This window comes from Pseudonaja textilis, chromosome Z (assembly GCF_049901715.1).
Source record: "Pseudonaja textilis isolate UNSWEBS1 chromosome Z, rPseTex1.2, whole genome shotgun sequence".
Classification (NCBI taxonomy): domain Eukaryota; kingdom Metazoa; phylum Chordata; class Lepidosauria; order Squamata; family Elapidae; genus Pseudonaja; species Pseudonaja textilis.
In genome coordinates this window covers 4205659-4226205 of record NC_142008.1, presented here as the reverse complement: position 1 = coordinate 4226205, position 20547 = coordinate 4205659, and the positions used below count along the sequence as shown (strand labels likewise).

Genomic DNA, 20547 nt, shown 5'->3' with positions numbered 1-20547 from the left:
GAACAATAAAATACAAAAAGAATGTATTTTGTGTTACATGTCTTAACAGCAGCAATATTGGAAAAATGAAGGAAGAGAAAAATCAAGGTGAAGAGATAATTAAGAAGATATTAGATTGTGCAGAAATGGATAGATTTACATTGAAAATCAAACAGAAAGAAGTCACAGAATATTATCAAACATGGAACTTATTTTACTAGCGGTTGATAAAAAAGGGGTGGAGAGTAAGACTGGAATCTGTATTGTTAAGCAAATACCCAATGTTTATTAAGCACTAAGAAATGCAATTAATAGAAAATTAATAAAATTTGTTTTTAAAAAAATCCAAAAAGGAGTTTAGAAACAGAGACAGGTGCAGCACATCCAACCAGAGTGAAGGAGAAGAGAGTTGGCTGGCGAAGATTGAAAAGTAACCACGATGCACCTCTGCGTGTTGAGAGGCAAGAATTTCCGCGCAAACTAACCTTCTTATTATATGTCATCACCACACGGAACTCCTTCTTCTCATTTGGGCCCAAGACGCCACTTTCTGGAGAGATGCTCAGCACCCACGAAGACACCTGGCTTCCAAGGAGCTGTCAAGCCAATCGGGGTGGCAGATCATTTAACAGGAGGCCAAAGATGGGATTCTCTGCACTGGCGGTGAACACCACGAGCTAATCACTTACCTCTCCCCACTTAAAGGGTGTGGGGAGCAACGTCTGGTTGAATAGGTGGGCTGTTGCCTCGGCGGGGATCCCAATGGAAAGTTTGAAGTGTAGGTGACTTGGCAGCAGACACACCTGGGGCACCTGAACCTCCACAGATACAGGGATGTGGCTGGAAAGAGAGTGAGGTACTCAATCATCATCAATGTGATCATCAATGCTGGTGTAAAAGGCCCTGATGATAAGCAAAAGGACCAATGTCTCTGAACCACAACCACTTGAAGATGGCTGCCTGGGGAATTCTGGGAGTTGAAGTTATCACATCTGCAAGGGGCAAGGTGGAAAAACTTTAACCCAGGACAAACTGAAGGCTTTCGGGAAGGGTTACATTCTGCCCAGGCTGAATATACAGGTAGTCCTCGACTTACAATAGTTTACTTAGTGACCATTCAAAGTTACAATGGCACTGAAAATAGTGACCTAGGACCGTTTTTCACAGTTACAACCTTTGCAGCATCCCCATGGTCATGTGATCAAAACTCAGGTGCTTGGCAACTGGCTTGTACTTATGACCGCTGCAGGGTCCTTAGGTCATCAGATCACTTTTTGCAACTTTCTGATAAGTTAATGGGGAAGCCAGGTTCACTTAACGACCAACTAACTTATCAACTGCAATAATTCACTTAGCAACCGTGGCACGAAATGTTGTAAAATGGGACAAAACTCACTTAACAAATTCTCATTTTACATATAAATTTTGTGCTCAATTGTGTAAGTTGAAGACTACCTGTATATATAATCCTCCTTTCATTCTTTTGCTACTTTTGCTGCCCTTTTTCTTCATCTTTTATCTACATTTCTCCAAATTCCAGCTTACTAATTCAGCATTTGGCCTGCTTTCTTTTTCAAACCTCTTTCCTCTGTTTCTTGACTCTTCAGCCTTTTCATTCATTCATTCATTCATTCATTCATTCATTCATTCATTCATTCATTCATTCATTGCCCATCTCATACTTGAAGGCAACTCGCAGTTCCTGCGCCCAAAAGGCTGGTAGGAGAATTTCTAGGTCAACTGAACAGATTGGCCAACTTTTGCTGTTGACCATGTATTTCATTCAGTGGAGAGAATATTCCTAAACATTTCGTGGCATCACAGCAGCTCAGCAATGAATGCCAAATAAAATGCCCTAAGTTAAAATTCCAGCAAGCAAGCTGGGAATAAAATAAATACTTTTGTTTCTGTTTTCTGGAATTTTACTGTTTTCTATTGTATTTTAATAAATTATCTTTGGGTTATAAGCCACTCAGATTCATTTGGGATTCTGATGGCCTATAAATAAAATAAAAAACATGTATAACCCAATTCCTATATCAGATACAACCATAAGAAAACAGTATATATTTAATAAATGGGACGCTTATTTTATTAATGCACTTTCCATGTGGCAGCTAACTTCTACCTTACTTTCTCTACAGTGGCTCAAAGATTTTGATCAGCTGTATTTGCTGGGAAAATTAGATTCCCAGAAATTGGAATGGCTTCTTTTCCTTTTTCCATCTTCACCTTCCGACTCCATTTTCCACGTCCATCTCTAATACAGTCTGGAGATGATGACATGTATATGATGTAAACAACACCGAGACGCGGCATTTGCCCAGCGGACACAATTCCCCACTAGAAGGCTGAATTTTGAATGCCGAAACCTGCAGAAAGAAAAGTTGAGTGCTCATGTAACCCCAGAATCCTCTAGGCTGGTTGGAGAATGACGGGACATTTTGTTCAAACAATCCAGAATACAGGTAGCCCTTGACTTATGACTACCACCGGGTCCAAAATTTCCATTGCCAAGTGAGACATGTGTTAAGTGAGTCCTGCCCCACTTTGCAACCTTTCTCACCACAGTTAAGTGAATCAAAGCAGTTGGTAACACGGTTGCTAAGTGAATCTGGCTCCCCCCACTGACTCTTCCTGTCAGGAGGTCCCCAAAGGGAAATCATATGACCCAGGAACACAACGACCGTCATAAATATAAGTTAGTTGCCAAGTGTCTGAATTTGGGGGTGTCGCAAAGGTCGTAAGTGTGAAAAATGGTCATGCGTCACTTTATTTCAGTGTTGTGGTAACTCTGAATGGTCACTAAATGAACTGCTGTAAGTTGAGGACTACCTGTATCAGGTTGAGGATGGCTCGACTAGTGTTCTGCATTAGAGAGCTTTCCAACTTGAACCCAGGTCCAGCCACAGGGTATCCAAATCAAGAAGGCAAAGGCAATGGGGAAATCTCTTGGCTGTGATCTGACAGCCAGTGAATAAGTCAGTGAAGCAGATGTCAGATTTAGGGAAATGAGATGAAAAGGTTCATGGAGCAACCTTACCTCCTCGCCTCTTTCTGTTACGCAGGTGGGTCTTTCCTGCATTTTCCATTTTCCTGGCAGCTGACTTAAGTTTTCTATTTCCAAAGCACACTTCACTTTTTCTCCCAGTTTAATCAGACCCATATCGAAGGACGTCACGTCAATGGTAAGAAGAGGCCCCTAGGAAAAATTAGGCCAATTACAGGTTGAAACAAACTTCTTTTATTATTATTATTATGCGAAGGATATGATCACTTTCAGGGATGTCTGCAGAGTATGGTAAAACAAATGAATATCAAGATGGAGGCCACGATCAAAGTTTTGACTGCTTTTTAATGGGCGTCCGTTGTCATGTTTCATTTCTGAGAACAAATCTTGAGGACAACTCTGCTCCAGATTTTTACCATACTTCCATTTCTTGGCACTCCATAGATCATAGGACTTGGAGGCTGGCCAGAGAACCAAACCATTCTTGGAAAGGACTGTAGAAAGGTTCAGGTTTAAGAAACAGCAATCTATTCTTCAATTATTGTGAACCAGAATGGGCACATGGTTTCTGAATTCTGCTTTGATCTAAAAGGTTCTAAGCCAGTGGTAGTTAACCTTTTCAACACTCGACGCCTTTGTTTTGGAGCGTGCATGCCAAAAAGGCACCAAATGTTGAAATGTCTATCCGTGCGCACATTGGAAACTGGAAGAGCAGCTCCCAGCGCACATGTGTGCCAGCCAGCTGGTCTTCCAGCTTCTTACGTGCATGCGCACGCAAAGACCAGCTGGCCGGCTGGTTTCTAACGCACCTGCATTGCACGCGCCAGTCAGCTGGTCTTCACATGTGCATACATGTTAGAAAACAGAAGACCAGGTGGCCGTTGTGCATGCATGTGCTGGGAGCTGCTCTTCCAGTTTCTGGTGCTCCCACATGTGCGAAGACTAGCTGGCTGGCGCACATGTGCGCCGGAATCTGGATGATGGCTGGTGTGCTGGAAAGATGGCTCTGCGTGCCATTACGTTCGCCATAACAGTTCTAAGCTATGTTCGTAAAGAGCAAATAAAGATAAAAATAAACACAAACTTTAAAAATGCAATTCCAGTGCAAATATCTTAAAAAACATATTATGTAATATCAAGTTGTCTTTTTCTAGTCCTCTGGCAGTTCCCTGGTTCCTCGGGATCTTTGAAAGATAAGGTACAATGGTTCTGAGATGACATCTCCAGAACTCTGGGATGTAATCTGTCAGGTCCCGGTGATTTATATTCGTCAAGGTCAGACAGTGTCCTCTTCCCCTTTTTTGCTAATTTTAATTTTAAAAGACAGGTTTTTGGTAGGTTGAAGACAGATACAAAGAATGAGTTAAGCAGCTCTGCTTTCTACTCTCTGTTACTGCCATCTTCTCTCTTTAGTGGATTGACTGTTTCCTTGACTTTTTTCTTGTTATTTATATGTTGAAAGAAAGTTCCGTATTGTTTTTAATATTTGTTGCGAGTCTTATTTCATTCTGAGGCTTAGCTTTCCCGAGTTCATCTTTGAAAGTTCAGGCTGTTTGTTGGAATTCTGCCTTAATGTTTATCCACTCTTGTAAACGGATACAGCGGATAGATTTTCTCCAGGACAATCTGTTCCTAAACACTATCCACTAACATGAAACCAAACATCCATCAGGGCCAGAAATACTCAACCTCTGAAGCGCTCTGAAATAGCCAGATATTAACAAGATTGAATGATGCAGGAATGACAGCCTCTCTCAATTCTGTTCCCTCATTTTTTTTTTCTCTTATGGTGAACTGGAATAGCTACTTTCTGCTCGATACCAGCACAATAATAAGACATTTCATATATTTAAACCTGGTCTCCTTATAAAGGCGTACATAATCCATTCCCCTGGCCCGATAACGCATGACAACAACTCTCGGAATTTCTAGTTCAAGGTTACCATCGGGAGGATGCCATGAAAATTCATCTGAGAGGTAAAACCTGGTGAAGACATTCCTACCTTAAAGTCAGCCTCGATGTACAAAAAGACAGACTCCTCTGAGTGAGTGATTTCACATTCTAGCTTGTGACAGGAATGGCCCGGTTTCCCTCCTGTGATCACAAACTCAAACACATGACTTCCGCCTGCATCTAGAAAAGACAAGTACTTCCCTTAAGGCTTATTCCTGGGGGAAAAAAATTATATTTTTTTAAAAAAGACGATTTTTCCCAAACTTAAATCAGTATCTCACAATGCGCCTTGATTGTTTAATAGAAAATAACAGAACAACAGGGTTGGAAGGGACCCTTGAGGTCATCTAGTCCACCCCCCTGCTCAAACAGGAAACCCTATACCATTTGAGACAAATGGTTGTTCAATCCCTTCTTAAAAACCTCCTGCAATGGAGCACCCACAACTTCTGGAAGCCGTTCAACTGATCAATCGTTTTTACTGTCAGGAAATTTCCCCTTAATTCTAAGTCACTGGTCGCCAACCAGTGGGCCAGGGACCACTGGTGGTCTGTGAGAAAATGTTGGTGGTCCACAGAGAAATGTCACCCCCCAAAGCAATTAATCCAGGCTGCGCGGGAACACAAGGCTGCACCATCCACATGGTCCACGGGAACACAAGGCTTGCGTCGCTTGCATTGCAAACAGCGCAAGATAGTGAGGGGAGGGGGGAAAGGACGGGGTGGGGGGAACTTGCCCCACTCGCCCCACAAGCCTCGTCTGGCCACCGGGCTGCCTCTTTCCGCTTCTTTCTTCTTCTGCTTTTGGCTTCACTCAAGGAAAGCAGCAGAAGTCTTTCTTTCTCTCCCCCAAACTCCACCAGAAATGAGTCTTTGGGGCCCTGCAAGGCCTCCTGCTCCAAGAGGCTGCGCCGGCAAAGACTCATTTCTGGCAGAGTTTGGGGGAGAGAAAGAAAGACTTCTGCTGCTTTCCTTGCAACAGAGCCAAGTCTCCCCCCCCACCTCTCTTTTTCTCCCCCTGAGAACGGAGCTGGAGACAGTATCCTGGGATTCCAAATAAAGAATGACTCGATCATAGGAAAACGGGGTGGGGAATTTTCCTGCAGATCTTTGGAGGGGATTTTCCTAAGGTCTCTGCTGCTTTTTGCAGAGACCCTGGCAAAACGTCAGGAAGCCACCATCAGTCAAAATTCATATTAGTGGTCCGCAGGATTTAAAATGATAAGCTTGGTGGTCCCTGAGGTTCAAAAGGTTGGCGACCCCTGTTCTAGGTTGCTTCTCTCCTTGATTAGTTTCAACCCATTGCTTCTTCTCCTGCCTTCAGGTGCTCTGGAGAATAGACTGACCTTCTCTTCTCTGTTACAGCCTCTCAAATATTGGAAGACCGCTGTCATTAGACATTCCAATTCCCTTAATTATTCATCGTATAGTTTATCACCTTTGTCGCTCTTCCTTGAGCTCTTTCTGCTTCCCACATCTTTTTTATATCGTGGTGACCAAAACTGGAAGCAGTATTGCAAGGGTGGTCTTACTTACCGGGTTTCCTTATTTTAATATTCTCTTTATTATAGCCAACAATAAAAAGAGATTTTACCTAACTTTCCGGTAGAAGGTTCAACTTCCACTATGTCGCAGTCAAAGATTTTCCCCCATCTAAATGTGATGGCAGAGTTGCTATTATTAAGCATCTACAATTCCAGAAAATAAGGAGCGGTTAATCCCCTCATATAGGATAAAAGTCTTCATTTTCTTTTAATTAAAACGCAGATAGTACTTGAGTTACGGTCACAATTATGACCAGAATTTCCATGGCTAAGCAAGGCAGTTGCTAAATGAGTTGTGCTCGTTTAGTCAATTTTATCACCTTATTTGCCATGGTTGTTAAATGAATCACTGCATCACTGTTAAGTGAATCATGGAGTTAAGCAAATCCAACTTCCCCCTTTGAATTTGCTTTTCGGAAGCCAGCTGGGAGGGTTGCAAAAGGGGATCTCATGATCTCAAGACCATCTTAAATACATAGGGACTCCAGACTGATGATGCGTTTGGCCCTGCCCTCACGCTCAGCCTGGGCATCGCCTACATGAATCTTGCAACCAAGATATCTTCGTGTCTAATGAAGGTTGAATCTCCAGATTTTAATCTGATAACATGAATTTAAGGTTTAGGGTGATATAGGATTGTAATGCAAATGAGAAGTATAGAAAGAGAGAGAAAAAGCAAACTTGGGCAACTGTCAAATTATCTGTCGAGCATAAGTTGCTTTCAAATATTATTTCCAGAATAATATACAAGTAGTCCTCAATTTACAACAGTTTGTTTAGTGACTGTTTCAAGTTACAAAGGCACTGAAAAGAATAACTTGGGATTGCTTTTCAAACTTGAGACCATTGCAGCATCCCCAAGGTCATATGATCAAAATTCAGACACATGGCAAGTGGTTCACTTGTACGACGGTTGCAGTGTCCTGGGATCATGGGATCACTTTTGGAGACTTTCTTCCAAGCGAACTCAATGGGGGAGCCAGATTCACTTAGCAACCTTTTTACTAAATTAACAACTGCAGGGATTCACTTAACAAATGTGGCAGAAAGGTCACACGACGGGGCAAAATTTACTCAAAAAATGCCCTGCTTAGCAACAGAGATATGGGGCTCCATTGTGGTTGTAAGTCAAGGACTGGCTGTCCTTATTATGCAGAGTTACCATTCTTTTACAGATGAAGTTACAGTCAATCCCTAAACGGAACGTGGAGGCGGGAGGAAATTTACCTTAAATGTTCTCCTAATATTCACACCAATGTAGTTTTCTCCCGGAATGATTATAGCAGAAGGTTCCAACAAGATCTGAAATGGTTCCGTGGAGCCTTTGGTGTCGATTTCTAAGACAATCACATCTTCCCTTCTCCGTTCTCCACTTTCGTAGTATTCTGAATTCTGAAGACTGCATAAAGAATAGGTTTAAAATGGCTCTTGGAAAGGTGGGTCCTAAAAGGAGCATCTTCAGTGCAATTTTTCCTTTAACAGAAAACTGTGCCTGCACAGTTGCTTCACTGATATACTAGCAACCTTTAAAACGATACACCCCAAATATGATCTTTTTTCCAGCGGTGGGGGGTTATCGCTATAATGTACCCAAATTGAAAGGAGGAGGAAAATAAGAAAACTTTCATGGAAACACAAAGCTGTGTTTATGTACCCAAACAAAATTAAACAAGGAACAAGTGACATATGTAAATGTATTGCAGCAGATATATAAAAGGGACTCTTTCCAAGCAACAATTGCCCACAGAGAATTGTGCTGCTCACTTGATCCCATCTCTCTTCTACTACCCAAGAAAAATGGTTTCTGTTTTTTAAATGTTGCATTCCTGATTGGGAGCAAATCTTAACTAATACAAAATCTTTGCCAGACCAATTCTCGAATATAGCTCATCTGCCTGGAATCCACACTGTATAATGGATGTTAATACAACTGAGCGAGTCCAGAGGTATTTCACGAGAAGAGTACTCCACTCTTCTGCTCACAATAATTACCTTATGCCACCAGGCTTGAAATTTTGGACCCAGACAAACTTAGAATTACGCCACCTATGGTCTGACCTAAGCTTTGTACACAAAAATTGTCTTTCAGGGATCAGAGCTAAGGGCTAGTTGGACACAGAAAGGCAAACAGGAGGCCAGAATATCATGCTAAGAAGGTCCCTTCTCTCTCCTTTGCATACAGAGATTGTGCCCTCCAAGAGTGCAGAAAATGAGTTAATAGACTAACCTTTGCCCACAGTCCCACCTAGTCAGAATATGGCATAAGTTTCACTTCATCTTTATAGCCAGTCCTCAACTTGTGGCAGCAATGCAGCCCAACATTTCTGTTGCTGAGTGAGATTCAGTGTGTTTTCCCTATTTTACAACCTTTCTTGCAATAGTTGTTAAGTGAATCACTGCAACTGTTAAATTAGTAACACGGTTGTTAAGTGAATCTGGCTTCCCCATTGACTTTGCTTGTCAGAAGATCTCTGGGATACTGCAGCCATCATAGTCAGTTGCCAAGCGCCTGAATTTTGATCACGTGGCTGCTGCAACAATCATGTGAAAAACGGTGTTGTCACTTTTTTCAGTGTTGAAAAGTGTTTTAAAAGATTGTGAAATCAGGCAGTCACATGGTAATCCGCTTAACAACCAGTACGAGTTGAAACCATAATTCCAGGCTCAACTGCAGTCATAAATTGAGGACTACCTCTAATCTAATTGGCCAAGAATATCAAAATAGGTAACTATCCAGATCAGAAAGGCGTCATGAAAACTTACCAATGTGATGCTGGGATATCCTCCAGCACTATTTGAAGCACGCTGTGGTATTTCTTTAGCTATAACAGGGGACAAAATAGTGGATAGTTTACATGCAAAGAACTTTCATGCATACTATATATATATTTGTCCTTTTTCTTGTAAACCTGCAAGAATGTATTGCTTACTTTAAGGGTACTTATCACAGAGACAGGGCAGTAAATGGTTATCACGGCTGAAGCAGTTTATCTCTAAAGCCGAGCATTTCTCAAGGAGTCTTGCTAATATCAATGACTCCCCACAACTAAGGCAGTCCAAGCAGCTGTGAAAGTGGAAATGTATTTCCTTTAATTATTCTGCCTCACAATATTGGAGGACATGTTCTACACCAGAAACCAATTGTGGCACCAATTGTTTCTGCTCTATCCTCCTTCAATCTGTTCCCTTTGTCCACCCCTGCGGGCCATTCTGGCTGCAAAGGAGACCAGACCTCTAGTTTCTGCAGCTATTTCCCCCCGCCCCCACCTTCCTCAAAATGGGTCAATAAAAGTGCCGGATCTGGAGAGAGCTTTGGAAATGAACAGCCATGCCAGGTTTAACCAGAAGTGTAATCGGAAGGATCTGACTCTTGCAAGAGTTCTTTCCCGCAAAAGTTATCAACACATTTTGCAAAAAGTCAATGCAGGGTCTTTTCCAAAAGGCCTGGTAGGGAACCATACCTGCTGTGGAGAGAAACAGAGGGTGAATGGGTGATCAGAATGGGGCTGCAGAGTCCCAGAATTAGGAGTGACAGAGAAAGCGGTCTCTGTGTCCAGGTTGTACTTTATATTGGCAATGTCCATTTTTCCTTCCAGGGTTGGTGACTGCAGATTGGGCTTCACTATCTGCCAGAAGAAAGGAAGTTCTATGTGTCTGTATAAAGGCAATAAGAAAGAAATTCATTGACGACTGTCCTTTTTATTGTAAGCCTACAAGATAAGAAATGGAAGAAAACTCTTAAGTTAAACTTCAATAAAGGAGAATATTTGTAACTCAGGAATAAAATGAGAGATCCTTGGCCCTCTCTGAGCTTGGCTGTTTTCTTTGTAGACTTGGTAGTCACAGATCCAAACAGGATAAATGAATTAAAAAAAAAATTAGTGAGAGGTTGAATTTCACAACCATCCTGAATTCAGCATCACATTTGTAAATAGGAAAAAGGACTTGCTTCATTCAAAACTATAAACCCTTCTGAATGAAAGAGATTTATAAAATTCCCAGACAAGGAGTTTCTACCTATAAGTAAGCAACCTTGGATCATGTGTCTGACAGTTAAAAAGCATTTAATTATCCATGTGAGTCCTGTAACTATGGGGCTGTGGGACCAGGATAGCTACCTGCAGCATCTGCCTCCAAGTTGGTCACTTTACCTGATACTCATAGCAAAGCAGGTGAGTCCTAAGGCTTCCTCCTCACCTGTTACCTATGCCTTTTGGCTGGCTTTACCAAGCCTTGATTCAGCGGCCTCCCGCAAGTTATGCCACTGAGCTATTGCTCAAAAATCTTTACCTCCATCCCCAAGCTATGATTCACCCACGTTAGAAAGAGAGGAACAGTGACGACAATATGCTTGTGTTCTGGTGACAGAAGGCATCAGGTTCCAAACTGCAAGTAAACTACCTTGGTCTGAGGCCTTACAATAACGTTTCTCAACCTCAGCCAGCGTAAGTTATGTGGACTCCAACTCCCAGAATTCCCCAGTCAGCGTGCTGGCTGGAGAATTCTGGAATGTGAAGTCTACCTATCTTACACTGGCTGAGAAACACTGCTTTACAGGACAGTTATAAACTAATCATATTGTCCTACAATTTAATTAATGTAATTTCTGACAGCAGGTATATATGCTTTGTGTGTGTGTGTGTGTGTGTGTGTGTGCGCATGCACATACACACACACACACACACACACAAAGGGATGGCAGTACCAATCTTTTCTTCACGGTGACTAGACGCATGCCTAACTGGGCTTTCCAGCTACAGTCACTCTTCGATAACTTTTAAAACACGAAGTTCACCATGATGCATATGTTTCTTTGTTCGAAGCGCCCCTCTGTCATCTTATTTTCCTTCCAGAAAAGCCCACCTGGGCAAGGGACTTAGGGAGAGTAGAAGTGGAGAAATTCTGATGACAGAGTGCTAAGCTAGTCACATTTATAGGTAGTCCTCAACTTACAACAGTCCATTTAGTGAGCAGTTGAAATTACAGCAGCACTGAAAAAAGTGGCTTACGATCATTTCTCACACTTACGACCGTTATAGCATCTCCATGGTCACATGATCAAAATTCGGATGTTTGACTACTGGCTCATATTTATGACGGTTGAAGTGTCCCCGGACCTTTTGTGATCTTCTGCCAAGCAAAGTCAATGGGGAAACCAGATTCACTTTACAACCAGGTTACTAACTTAACAACTGCAGTGATTCACTTAACAATTGTGGCAAGAAATGTCATAAAATGGGGGGGAAATCACTTAACTGTCTCACTTAGCCAAAAGTGAGTCCTCCAGATCATGGTTGTCCTAAAGGTGTTTTTTTCAAGAGGCCACTGGACTTTCTTGGCTTTTCCTTTTGAAGACGTTTCGCTTCTCATCCAAGAAGAATCTTCAGCTCTGACAGGATAGTAGAAAAATGGCAGATTACAGGAACCAGGAGCACTACTTGGGTGACCTTGAGGACACAGATAAACCTCCAAGTGGCCTCAACAACTCTCTCAAAGGATGCAAATGACCAGCTATCTGCAAGAAATATAAATCCTTCCATTCCTGGCCATCTAGTCAGAGCTGAAGAAGCTTCTTGGATGAGAAGTGAAACGTCTTCAAAAGAAAAAACAAGAAAGTCCAGTTGTCTCCTGAAAAAAAGCACCTTTGCGGTCTCACTTAGCAACACAAATTTTGGGCCCAATTGTAGTCATAAGTTGAGGACTACTTATACTCTCCCTCATGCACACGGCTCATATATTCTTCAGGGTAATTTAATCAAAAGAAATGACTCTCACACAAATAGGAAACATTGGCTTCTGGTTATTTTTTGAAGGAATGTCCAATTATGTAACCGATTTTCATTTTAGTGTGCACATTTTATTTTATTTTTTCATTGACTTTATTCCTGGCAACCACCCAGAGTCTTGCAACGGCAGTGGCTTGTAAGACAATTCATCATTAAAATAAATCAAGAAATCAGTGACAGCTGCCAGTAAATGCCTTCCCAACACACCCTGATCAATCAACGTATGAGACTAGAGTCTTAAAAGCAGTCACTGCATGTCCAGATAGAGTCATCAGTTAAAGCATTATGGGATGGTTCCCATAATGGACTCTTTTGTTCCTCTATCTGTTTGTCCCATGGAAATCTGGACATTGTCAAGCTTAATCAGCTGGGTCATACTTGGTCTAGTAGAGGGTAGACAGGAAGTTTTCTGTTTTCTATAGAAATCGAGCCATAGAGTCTGTACTTAACCTCCACCCTGATATGCCACAATGAGGGTTTCTTTGTGCTTTCTGTGTTCTTTGGTTATGGACCTTTCTCCTTCCTCTCTGAAAAGCAGAACTGTTCCACTGTAATGGAGAAATTTGGCCTGGGGTGCTGAAGGGGCTCCACATTGGCCCTGTTCACACAACGCTATGTCCCAGGTCAGTAGAAAAGGGGCTCTCTTATGAGAATATCCAAAAGAAACCAATAGGCTTAGTCAATTAATTCTCAAGAGATTAAATGGAGTGAAAACCAGAGCCAGTCGTACACTGGAGTGAACGAACTCCATCCGTGTAGTTGTCATATATGGGTGTCTAAATCCAGATAATTAAACTGTTTTATCTAGAAAGAGTTCAAGAAAAAGCCTTCAAGAAAAAGAGTTTGAGAAACTGGAAAGCAAGTCCTTCTCTTACTCATCCCACCCTCCTGCAGGGCGAGTTCTGCCCCCACCCCAGCTATCCTTCCATAAGAGCTTGAAGACCTGGCTCTTCCAGTTGGCCTGAAGCTTCTTGGAAAAACGAAACATCTTCAAGGAAAAACAAAGAAAGTCCAAATACCTTTTGGAAAAGCACATTTGGGACAAGATGGGCAGATATTTCAAGCTCCATTTTTGATGGGGATTAGGAACAAGATTCCTCACAGTGACTTAGAACATTTTGTTTAGATTATTTTAATCCTACCTTTTTCATTTTTATAAAGAACTCAAAGGTAGCAAAGATACCAAATATACCTCCCCGCAACAACATGGCTGCAGGGTGAGTTCGACTGAGAGAGAATGACTGTCCCAAAGTCACCCAGTTGCCTCTCATATCTAAGATGTGTTAAACTCAAACTCACCATCTCCTGGTGATTGGCCCAAAGTTACACACCAGCTTTCGTGCCCAAAGCAGAACTAGAACTCACAGTCTCCTGGTGATTGGTTCAAAGTCACCCAGACAATTTTTATACGTGAAGAGATAACTCAAATTCACCGTCTCCTGGTGACTGGCCCAAAGTCACCCTACCACCTCTCATGCCTAAGGCAGAACTAGAACACGCTGTCTCCTGATGTCTTCTGGTGATTGGCCCAAAGTCACCCTACCACCTCTCATGCCTAAGGCAGAACTAGAACTCACAGTCTCCTGGTGCTTGGCCAAAGTCACTCAGTGGGCTTTCATGCCTAAGGCAGAACTAAAACATTCACAGTCTCTTGTTTTCTAGCCAGATGCCTTATTCATTATAGTAAACTGGTTCTCAGTGTGGATCAATGTGAGTTATTGGAAGATAGTCATGATTTAAATCTCACTCATTTCAATTAGGGGAAAAAGTACCAACTGGGTCTGTTCCCCACCACATCCTGCAGACCTGCCCAAATCTTCCTATTCCTGCACTACAATACGAGCATCATACGTACGTTATGTTTCTCACAATCAGTGTCTTCTCTGCCATAGAATGCGGATTCAGTGGATTAAAGCGAACAAGATGCTGCGAGGTCAGGTCTATAAGCTCGCCGGGCAGAGGAGTGCTCTCTCCACCAGAAACGGACAAAAGTTCCAACGCGATCACCTCTCCGAGTCCTGGGGATGAATGGAAGAATCTTTCTTTAAAATCTTGCAGCAAAGATATAGGGACGAGATGATTAGCTCACCATGCAATTTATCGTAATATCTTGGAGTTGAAAGGGCCACAAGAAGCCACCACGTCAAACCATCAGTGGGGGAGTTCCTCACTGCAGGACTTAAATTATTCCTACAGAGAGTGGGCTCATTTCTGCTTAAATACATCCCACTAGGCTGCAGTTACCATTAGAAAGCTTTCCTTAACATTCACCCATATCAAGTTACCATGTATTGGCCCATCCATCCATCCATCTGATTTTTATTATTTTTATAAACAACTCATGGTGGCAAACATACCTAATTCTCTTTCCTCCTCCTGTTTTCTGCCAACAACAACCTTGTGAGGTTGGTTGGGCTGAGAGAGAGGGACTAAAGTCACCCAAATGGGTGACTCTTGCCTAAGGCAAGACTAGAACTCCCCATTGCCTGATAATTGAACCAAATTCACTTTATAACTGCAGTGGGTTTGCTTAATAGGGCAAAAAAAGGTTATTAAATCAAGCGCAATCCTCTTAATAATTGCCTTGCTTAGCAAAGGAAACTCAGTTGTGGTGATAACTCAAGGACTACTCAAACATTATCCTGGCTCTCTAATGCTATGTTAAAAATAATGAAATGTCTAAGAATCTATCAGTTTGACTTGTAGTTTTGTTAATTTGCACCTGGAGGACTTCAACTGCAAACATGATGCTGCCAGTTAAAGGATCTTACTAGAGCTGTGGTAGCAGTGGTTAGAATGCAATACTGTAGGCTAATTCTGCTCACTGCCAGCAGTTTGAGCCTGACTGGCTCAAGGTTGATTCAGTCTTCCATCCTCCTGAAGTCAATAAAATGAGGACTCAGATTGGTGGGGGCTGGGGGGGGGGAGTCTAACTCTGTAAACCACTTAAAGAAGGCTGTAAAGCAGTGTGAAGTGGTATATAAGTCTAAATGCTATTGCTATTAGTGATGCCCAACTTCAGGCTCAAACCTCAGGCATTTTAGATTTAACAGGAAAAAAAAACATGAAGAAAAAGAAAGAAAGAAATGTTAGTGGTAAACCTGTCACGATAATCTCGTTGATATGGCAGTTGTCACAAACGGTGATGTATGTCACTGATAGGATTTCAGCAGAAACGGGCATGAACACTACCTGAAAATGAACATTTCTTCATCATCAAAACACCAGTAATCGCAAGGAAAAACAATTCAAAGAGATCAGAAACTAAAAGTGGTAAATATCATCTATGTAGTTTGGCAATTCTCTGAGAATCCCAGTTAGTGATCTATAACTCTCAAATCTTTCTAATTCTTATTCTATAAACATTTTTTTTTAAAAAATATATTTTGTTGCAACTGTCCTTACTACAGGTAGTCCTCGACTTATGACCACAACTGAGCCTCAAATTTCTGTTGCTAAGTGAGACACTTGTTAAGTGAGTTTTGCCCCATTTTACAACCTTTCTTACCAAGTTGTTAAGTGAATCACCACAGTAGCTAAGTTAGTAACACGGTTGTTAAGCGAATCTGGCTTCCCCCATTGTCTTTGCTTGTCAAAAAGTTGCAAAAGAAGATCACATGACCTTGGAAACACAGCAATGGTCATAAGTACAAGCCAGTTGCCAAGCACCTGAATGTTGATCACATGACCATGGGGAAGCTACAAGAGCGGTAAGTGTGAAAAATGGTCATAAGTCGCTTTTTTTCGTGCCATTGTAACTTTGAACGGTTACAATGTTGTTAAGTCGAGGACTACCTGTACTTGCAAGATCTGAGAAAATGGTGACTCTGTGAAACTCTTCTTGTCTTTCAGTGTGAACACAAACTGTGAACAAAGCACGTTCCCTATAACAACAACTCAATATAAAATTTGGTCTAGTGGTTAAGGCACCAGGCTAGAAAGAAGGAGACCATAAGTTCTAGTCTCATTTTAGCCTTGAAAACTGAGTGACTTGGGGCCAATCATAAGAGGACTCTGAGTTCTAGTCCCACCTTAGACATGAAAACTGGCTGGCTGACTGTAGGCCAGTCGTTCGCTCAGCCCACCTTGCAAGATTTTCGTTGTGAGGTAAACAAGAGGAAGAAAGTGTGTTGGACATGCTCACTGCCTTGAGTAATTGGTGAAAATAATAAAGGCAGGATGTAAATAACTACATAAAAAAATAACTACCTGATACAGTTCTACAAAGAGGGGATTTGAAAGCAACCAATCCTAATATAAATTCCCTAGTCAAATGAAGGGGGCATCGGCTATATCCTGCTTTAGAATAACCGAAATGAAAATAAAATGAAAACGGCCTTGTTAAGCTTGCAAGGATGCTGAAAACAAGAGCGATATTGCCAGGAACTGACCTCAATGGGGATAGACTGACCCGGAGCAAGTTCAAAGACAGCTGGACAAATCCCGAATGGATATTGTTCCACGTAACCCAGAGTGGCGACAGACTTCAAATCAAGAGAGGGGGAAAAAATGAATCAGATTAAGGGTTGATTCTCATGACCAGTTTGCTCCAGGAGGAGGAGGGAACCCTGACTGTTTTTCAAAGGGATTAATCTTTCCTACTATTCAACCTGGGCAGCTTCCGCTCATCTGTTTCTGCTATTCCTCAAAAAAAAATAAAAAAATAAAATTGGCTTTTCGGACTTGTGCCAGCTGAGGCAGAGATGCAATTTATTATATTTTAGGCAAACCCTTACTCCCCAATTTGCTCCTATGCACTGACACACAATAACCCCTCCCTTTTGGCCAAGGGTACCTGCCTTTCACAAGCAACACAGAAGATCACGGGGCTGGAAGAGGCCTTGGAAGTGTTCTAATCCGACCCCCAACCCCAGCCCCCTCCTCGCGGCAGACCTTATAACATCCCTGCCAAATGGTCGATCCAATTTCTTCTTAAAAACCTCCAGTGATGGAGCACCCGTAACTTACTAAAGACAAGCTGTTCCACTGATTAATTGTCCTCACTGTCAAGAAATGTCTCCTTGGTTCTAGGTTGCTTCTCTCCTTCATTAGCTTCCGTCCATGGCTTCTTGTCCTACTACCCACGGGTGCTTTGGAAAATAAGTTGACCCCCTCTTCTTTGTGGCAGCCCGCCAGTAACAAGAAGAAATAACTCAGTTGTAAATCGGGAATTATTTTCCAACTGTGATTTCTCCTTAGGGTTAGGTTGGATCTCTCTTCAACGTGGTTCCACCCATCGCTTCTTGTCCTGCCCTCTGGTGCTTTGGAGAATAGATTGGCCCCCTTCTTCTCTGTGACAGGCCCTCAAATATTGGAGGAATGCTATCATGCCACTGCCCCCAAAATCCTTCTCTCTGACAGGCTAGACCTATCTAGCTTCTCAAATGTTCATCCTACAATTTAGACAACAGCAGTAGCATCATCTATTCTGTTCTGTTCTGTTCCATTCTATATTCTCTGTTCTGTTCTGTTCTGTTCCGTCTCCTCTGCACAGGGTGAACACATAAGTTCACAGAGAAGTGGAGCGAAAAGACGGAGCCGCCCCGCCTTGCACACTTTTTTTTTTAACCAAGTGGAATTGGCAAAAGTTCTGCACTTTCACCATCTATATTACAGGATCTAAAACTCTTAAGTTAGTGGGTTTTTTTTTTTCCTTTTTCTTTCTTTCTACCGGAACAGGAAGCTAACGAATCAGGGGAATCCACCAACCAAGGGATGAACAGCTGCCTATTGCAGCGGACAAAATGGAAGATGGGGTGGATATTCAGAAAGAGATTTCTTAAATCTCTTAGAGGGCTACCTGTAAATATCCATAGCCAGATCCCTTCTGGTCCCTCAGAAACCCAGAATACCAACATAGGTGGCCCCGATTTCTAGAAATCTTCCTCTTTTGGTTCTAGTTCAACAGGGCTGGCGCGGGAAGGAAAGAGTATCCAGTTCTGTAACACTTACCCGAAAGTTAGGCGGCGGCCACATGTCCTTCGGCATGATGCAAAATTTTCCAACACTAAGCCCTTCATTTTTGCACTCAAACTCTACAAATTTTACTCCGCCCACCAAGCAGGCTCCACAGTCCAGGATGTGTGGCACTGAAAGAAGGGAAGGTGAAAAAGTAGCAGATGTCAAGCAGGGGTGAGAATCACGCTCCGGTTATTTAAAGTCAAAAATGGTGAATAAATCTGGAAGAGCAGCTTCCACAGTACACAGGAGACTAGGAAAGGTAAGGAAGAAATTACTTGGGGGAGACAAGGCTCTGCAGGTTTCTGTACTCAAGGGAGGGGTCCTTGGTGCTCTCTGAGCTTCAGGTGCCTTGGAGAATAGCTTGACCTCCCTCCTCTCTGTGGCAGCCCCTCAAATATTGGAAGATGCTCTCCTGTCTCCCCTGGTCCTTCTCTTTATCAGACTAGCCAGGCCCAGTTCCTGCAATCGTTCTTCATATGTTTTAGTCTCCAGTCCCCTCATCATCCTGGTTGCTCTTCTCTGCACTCTTTCTGGAGTCTCAACATCCTTTTTTATAGAGTGGTGACCAAAACTGGATGCAGTGCCCTAGGTGTGGTCTTACTGAGGCTTTATAGAGTGGTATTAGTACTTAACTTGGTCTTGATTGTATCTCTCTATTAATGCAACTTAGGATTGCACTGGTTTTTTAAGGCTGCCAGTGCGCAGTGCTAGCTTGTGTTTAGCTGGTTGTCCCACTAAGGCTCCAAGATCCTGTATGTTACCCAGTCTGGGTAATGAAAGGTCTGTGAGAAAACAAGCGAGCTCAGAGAGCACCAAGGATGCCTCTGATGTCAACCTTGAGCTACAAATATTCCCCTTTATTGCTGTTCTCTAGCTGTGCGACTGGGATGAAGCTGCCCTACTTAAAGATGAAGCAGGCAAAGATATCTAAAGATGGCTGGTCACAGATGCTGGACCTTTGGCCTGATCTTACACATCGAACATTTCAATGGTATCGTTACAGGTAGTCCTCGACTTACAACCACAGAGACTGTTCAAAGTTACAACAGCACTGATCAGGTGGTCTCCTTTTGCGGCCTTCCCACAAGCAAAAATCAATGGGGGAAAGCCGGATTCATTTAACTACCACGTTACTAACTTTACAAGGGCAGAGATTCGCTTAACAACTGTGTGGAGAAAGGTCGTAAAATGGCACTGAACAAATGACTCGTTTAGCAACGGGAACGTTGGCCTCAACTGATAGCTAAGGACTTAACTTTTCATTATCGGGGTGGGCTTCAAAAATATCAGCAACCGGATTCTCTGCCCAGTTCCTGGGTGGGCGTGGCCATGGTGGGTGTGGCTTAGTCAGCCTCCTGCACCACGGTAGTGGTGAGGTTTGCCCTCCTCGGGCTCCAGAGGCTTTCCTCAAGCCTTCAGGAGGGTGAAAACAGTCTTTTCCAGGCTCAGAGGCCGGGAACTTTCTGGAACTTTCTGGAAGGCCCATTTTTCGCCCTCCCCAAGCCTCCGCGTGCACCCTGCACTTACTGGCATCCAAAACATGGGGACTCCTGGGAGTGGAGGGGAGGGGCCAGCCAGGGGTGGGATTTGCGGGTTCGCCAAACTGCACGGAATCTTAGCTAGAGGATCGCCCGAACCGGTGCGAACCCGCAGCACCCCCTGATTAGGGTGAGGACACATTTTGCTAATGACACACAGCACTGAAAGAGAAACTCTCCCTTGGGTGACCCTCAGATAATCAGCTCACGTGTTAAGACAGGAGGTGGCCTTCTCCCTTGCAAAGGGACCAGGAGCGGATAGGCTGCCTGCGATTCCACCAGTAGATAATCATCATAATCTGAAAGATATTCAGGGATAAACTGGACGATGTAGAAACAGCTCATCCCAGGGGCAACGAGTCCACCTTCACCTGGAAACTTCCCTGGAAAGGAAGGACTTTTATTAGAAAATTCCGACAGGATGGGTTGCTTGTGCTTGTCACATTAACACCACGATGCGGGGAACTCTTTGTACAGTACACGGATAGCCCTCGACTTAAAATCATTCATTTAGCAACAGTTCGAAGTTACAACGGCACTGGAAAAAGTGACTTGCAAATGATTTTTCACACTTAGGACCGTTGCAGCATCCCCATGGTCACATGATCAGAATTCCAGCACTTGGCAACTGGCGCGTTATCTATGACAGTTACAGTTCTCCTGGGCTAATGCGACTACATTTTGTAAGCTTCCCAGCTGGTTCCAACGAGCAAAGTCAATGAGGGAAGCCAGATTCACTCAGTAAACGCATGATTCACTTAGCAACTGTGGCGAAA

At 42.9% G+C, this 20547-nt stretch overlaps 1 protein-coding gene across 1 annotated transcript in view; it reads right to left on the bottom strand.

Moving 5' to 3' along the window:
- DLEC1 (DLEC1 cilia and flagella associated protein) overlaps nt 1-20547 on the bottom strand; it is a 66052-nt gene that overhangs the window by 30907 nt on the left and 14598 nt on the right. The window contains 14 exon segments of the mRNA XM_087917546.1: nt 465-575; nt 669-819; nt 2212-2351; nt 3023-3181; nt 4993-5123; nt 6537-6630; nt 7714-7885; nt 9250-9308; nt 9948-10140; nt 14128-14290; nt 15374-15464; nt 16664-16756; nt 18225-18361; nt 19981-20154. Coding sequence (XP_087773672.1) covers nt 465-575; nt 669-819; nt 2212-2351; nt 3023-3181; nt 4993-5123; nt 6537-6630; nt 7714-7885; nt 9250-9308; nt 9948-10140; nt 14128-14290; nt 15374-15464; nt 16664-16756; nt 18225-18361; nt 19981-20154 — 1868 coding nt within the window.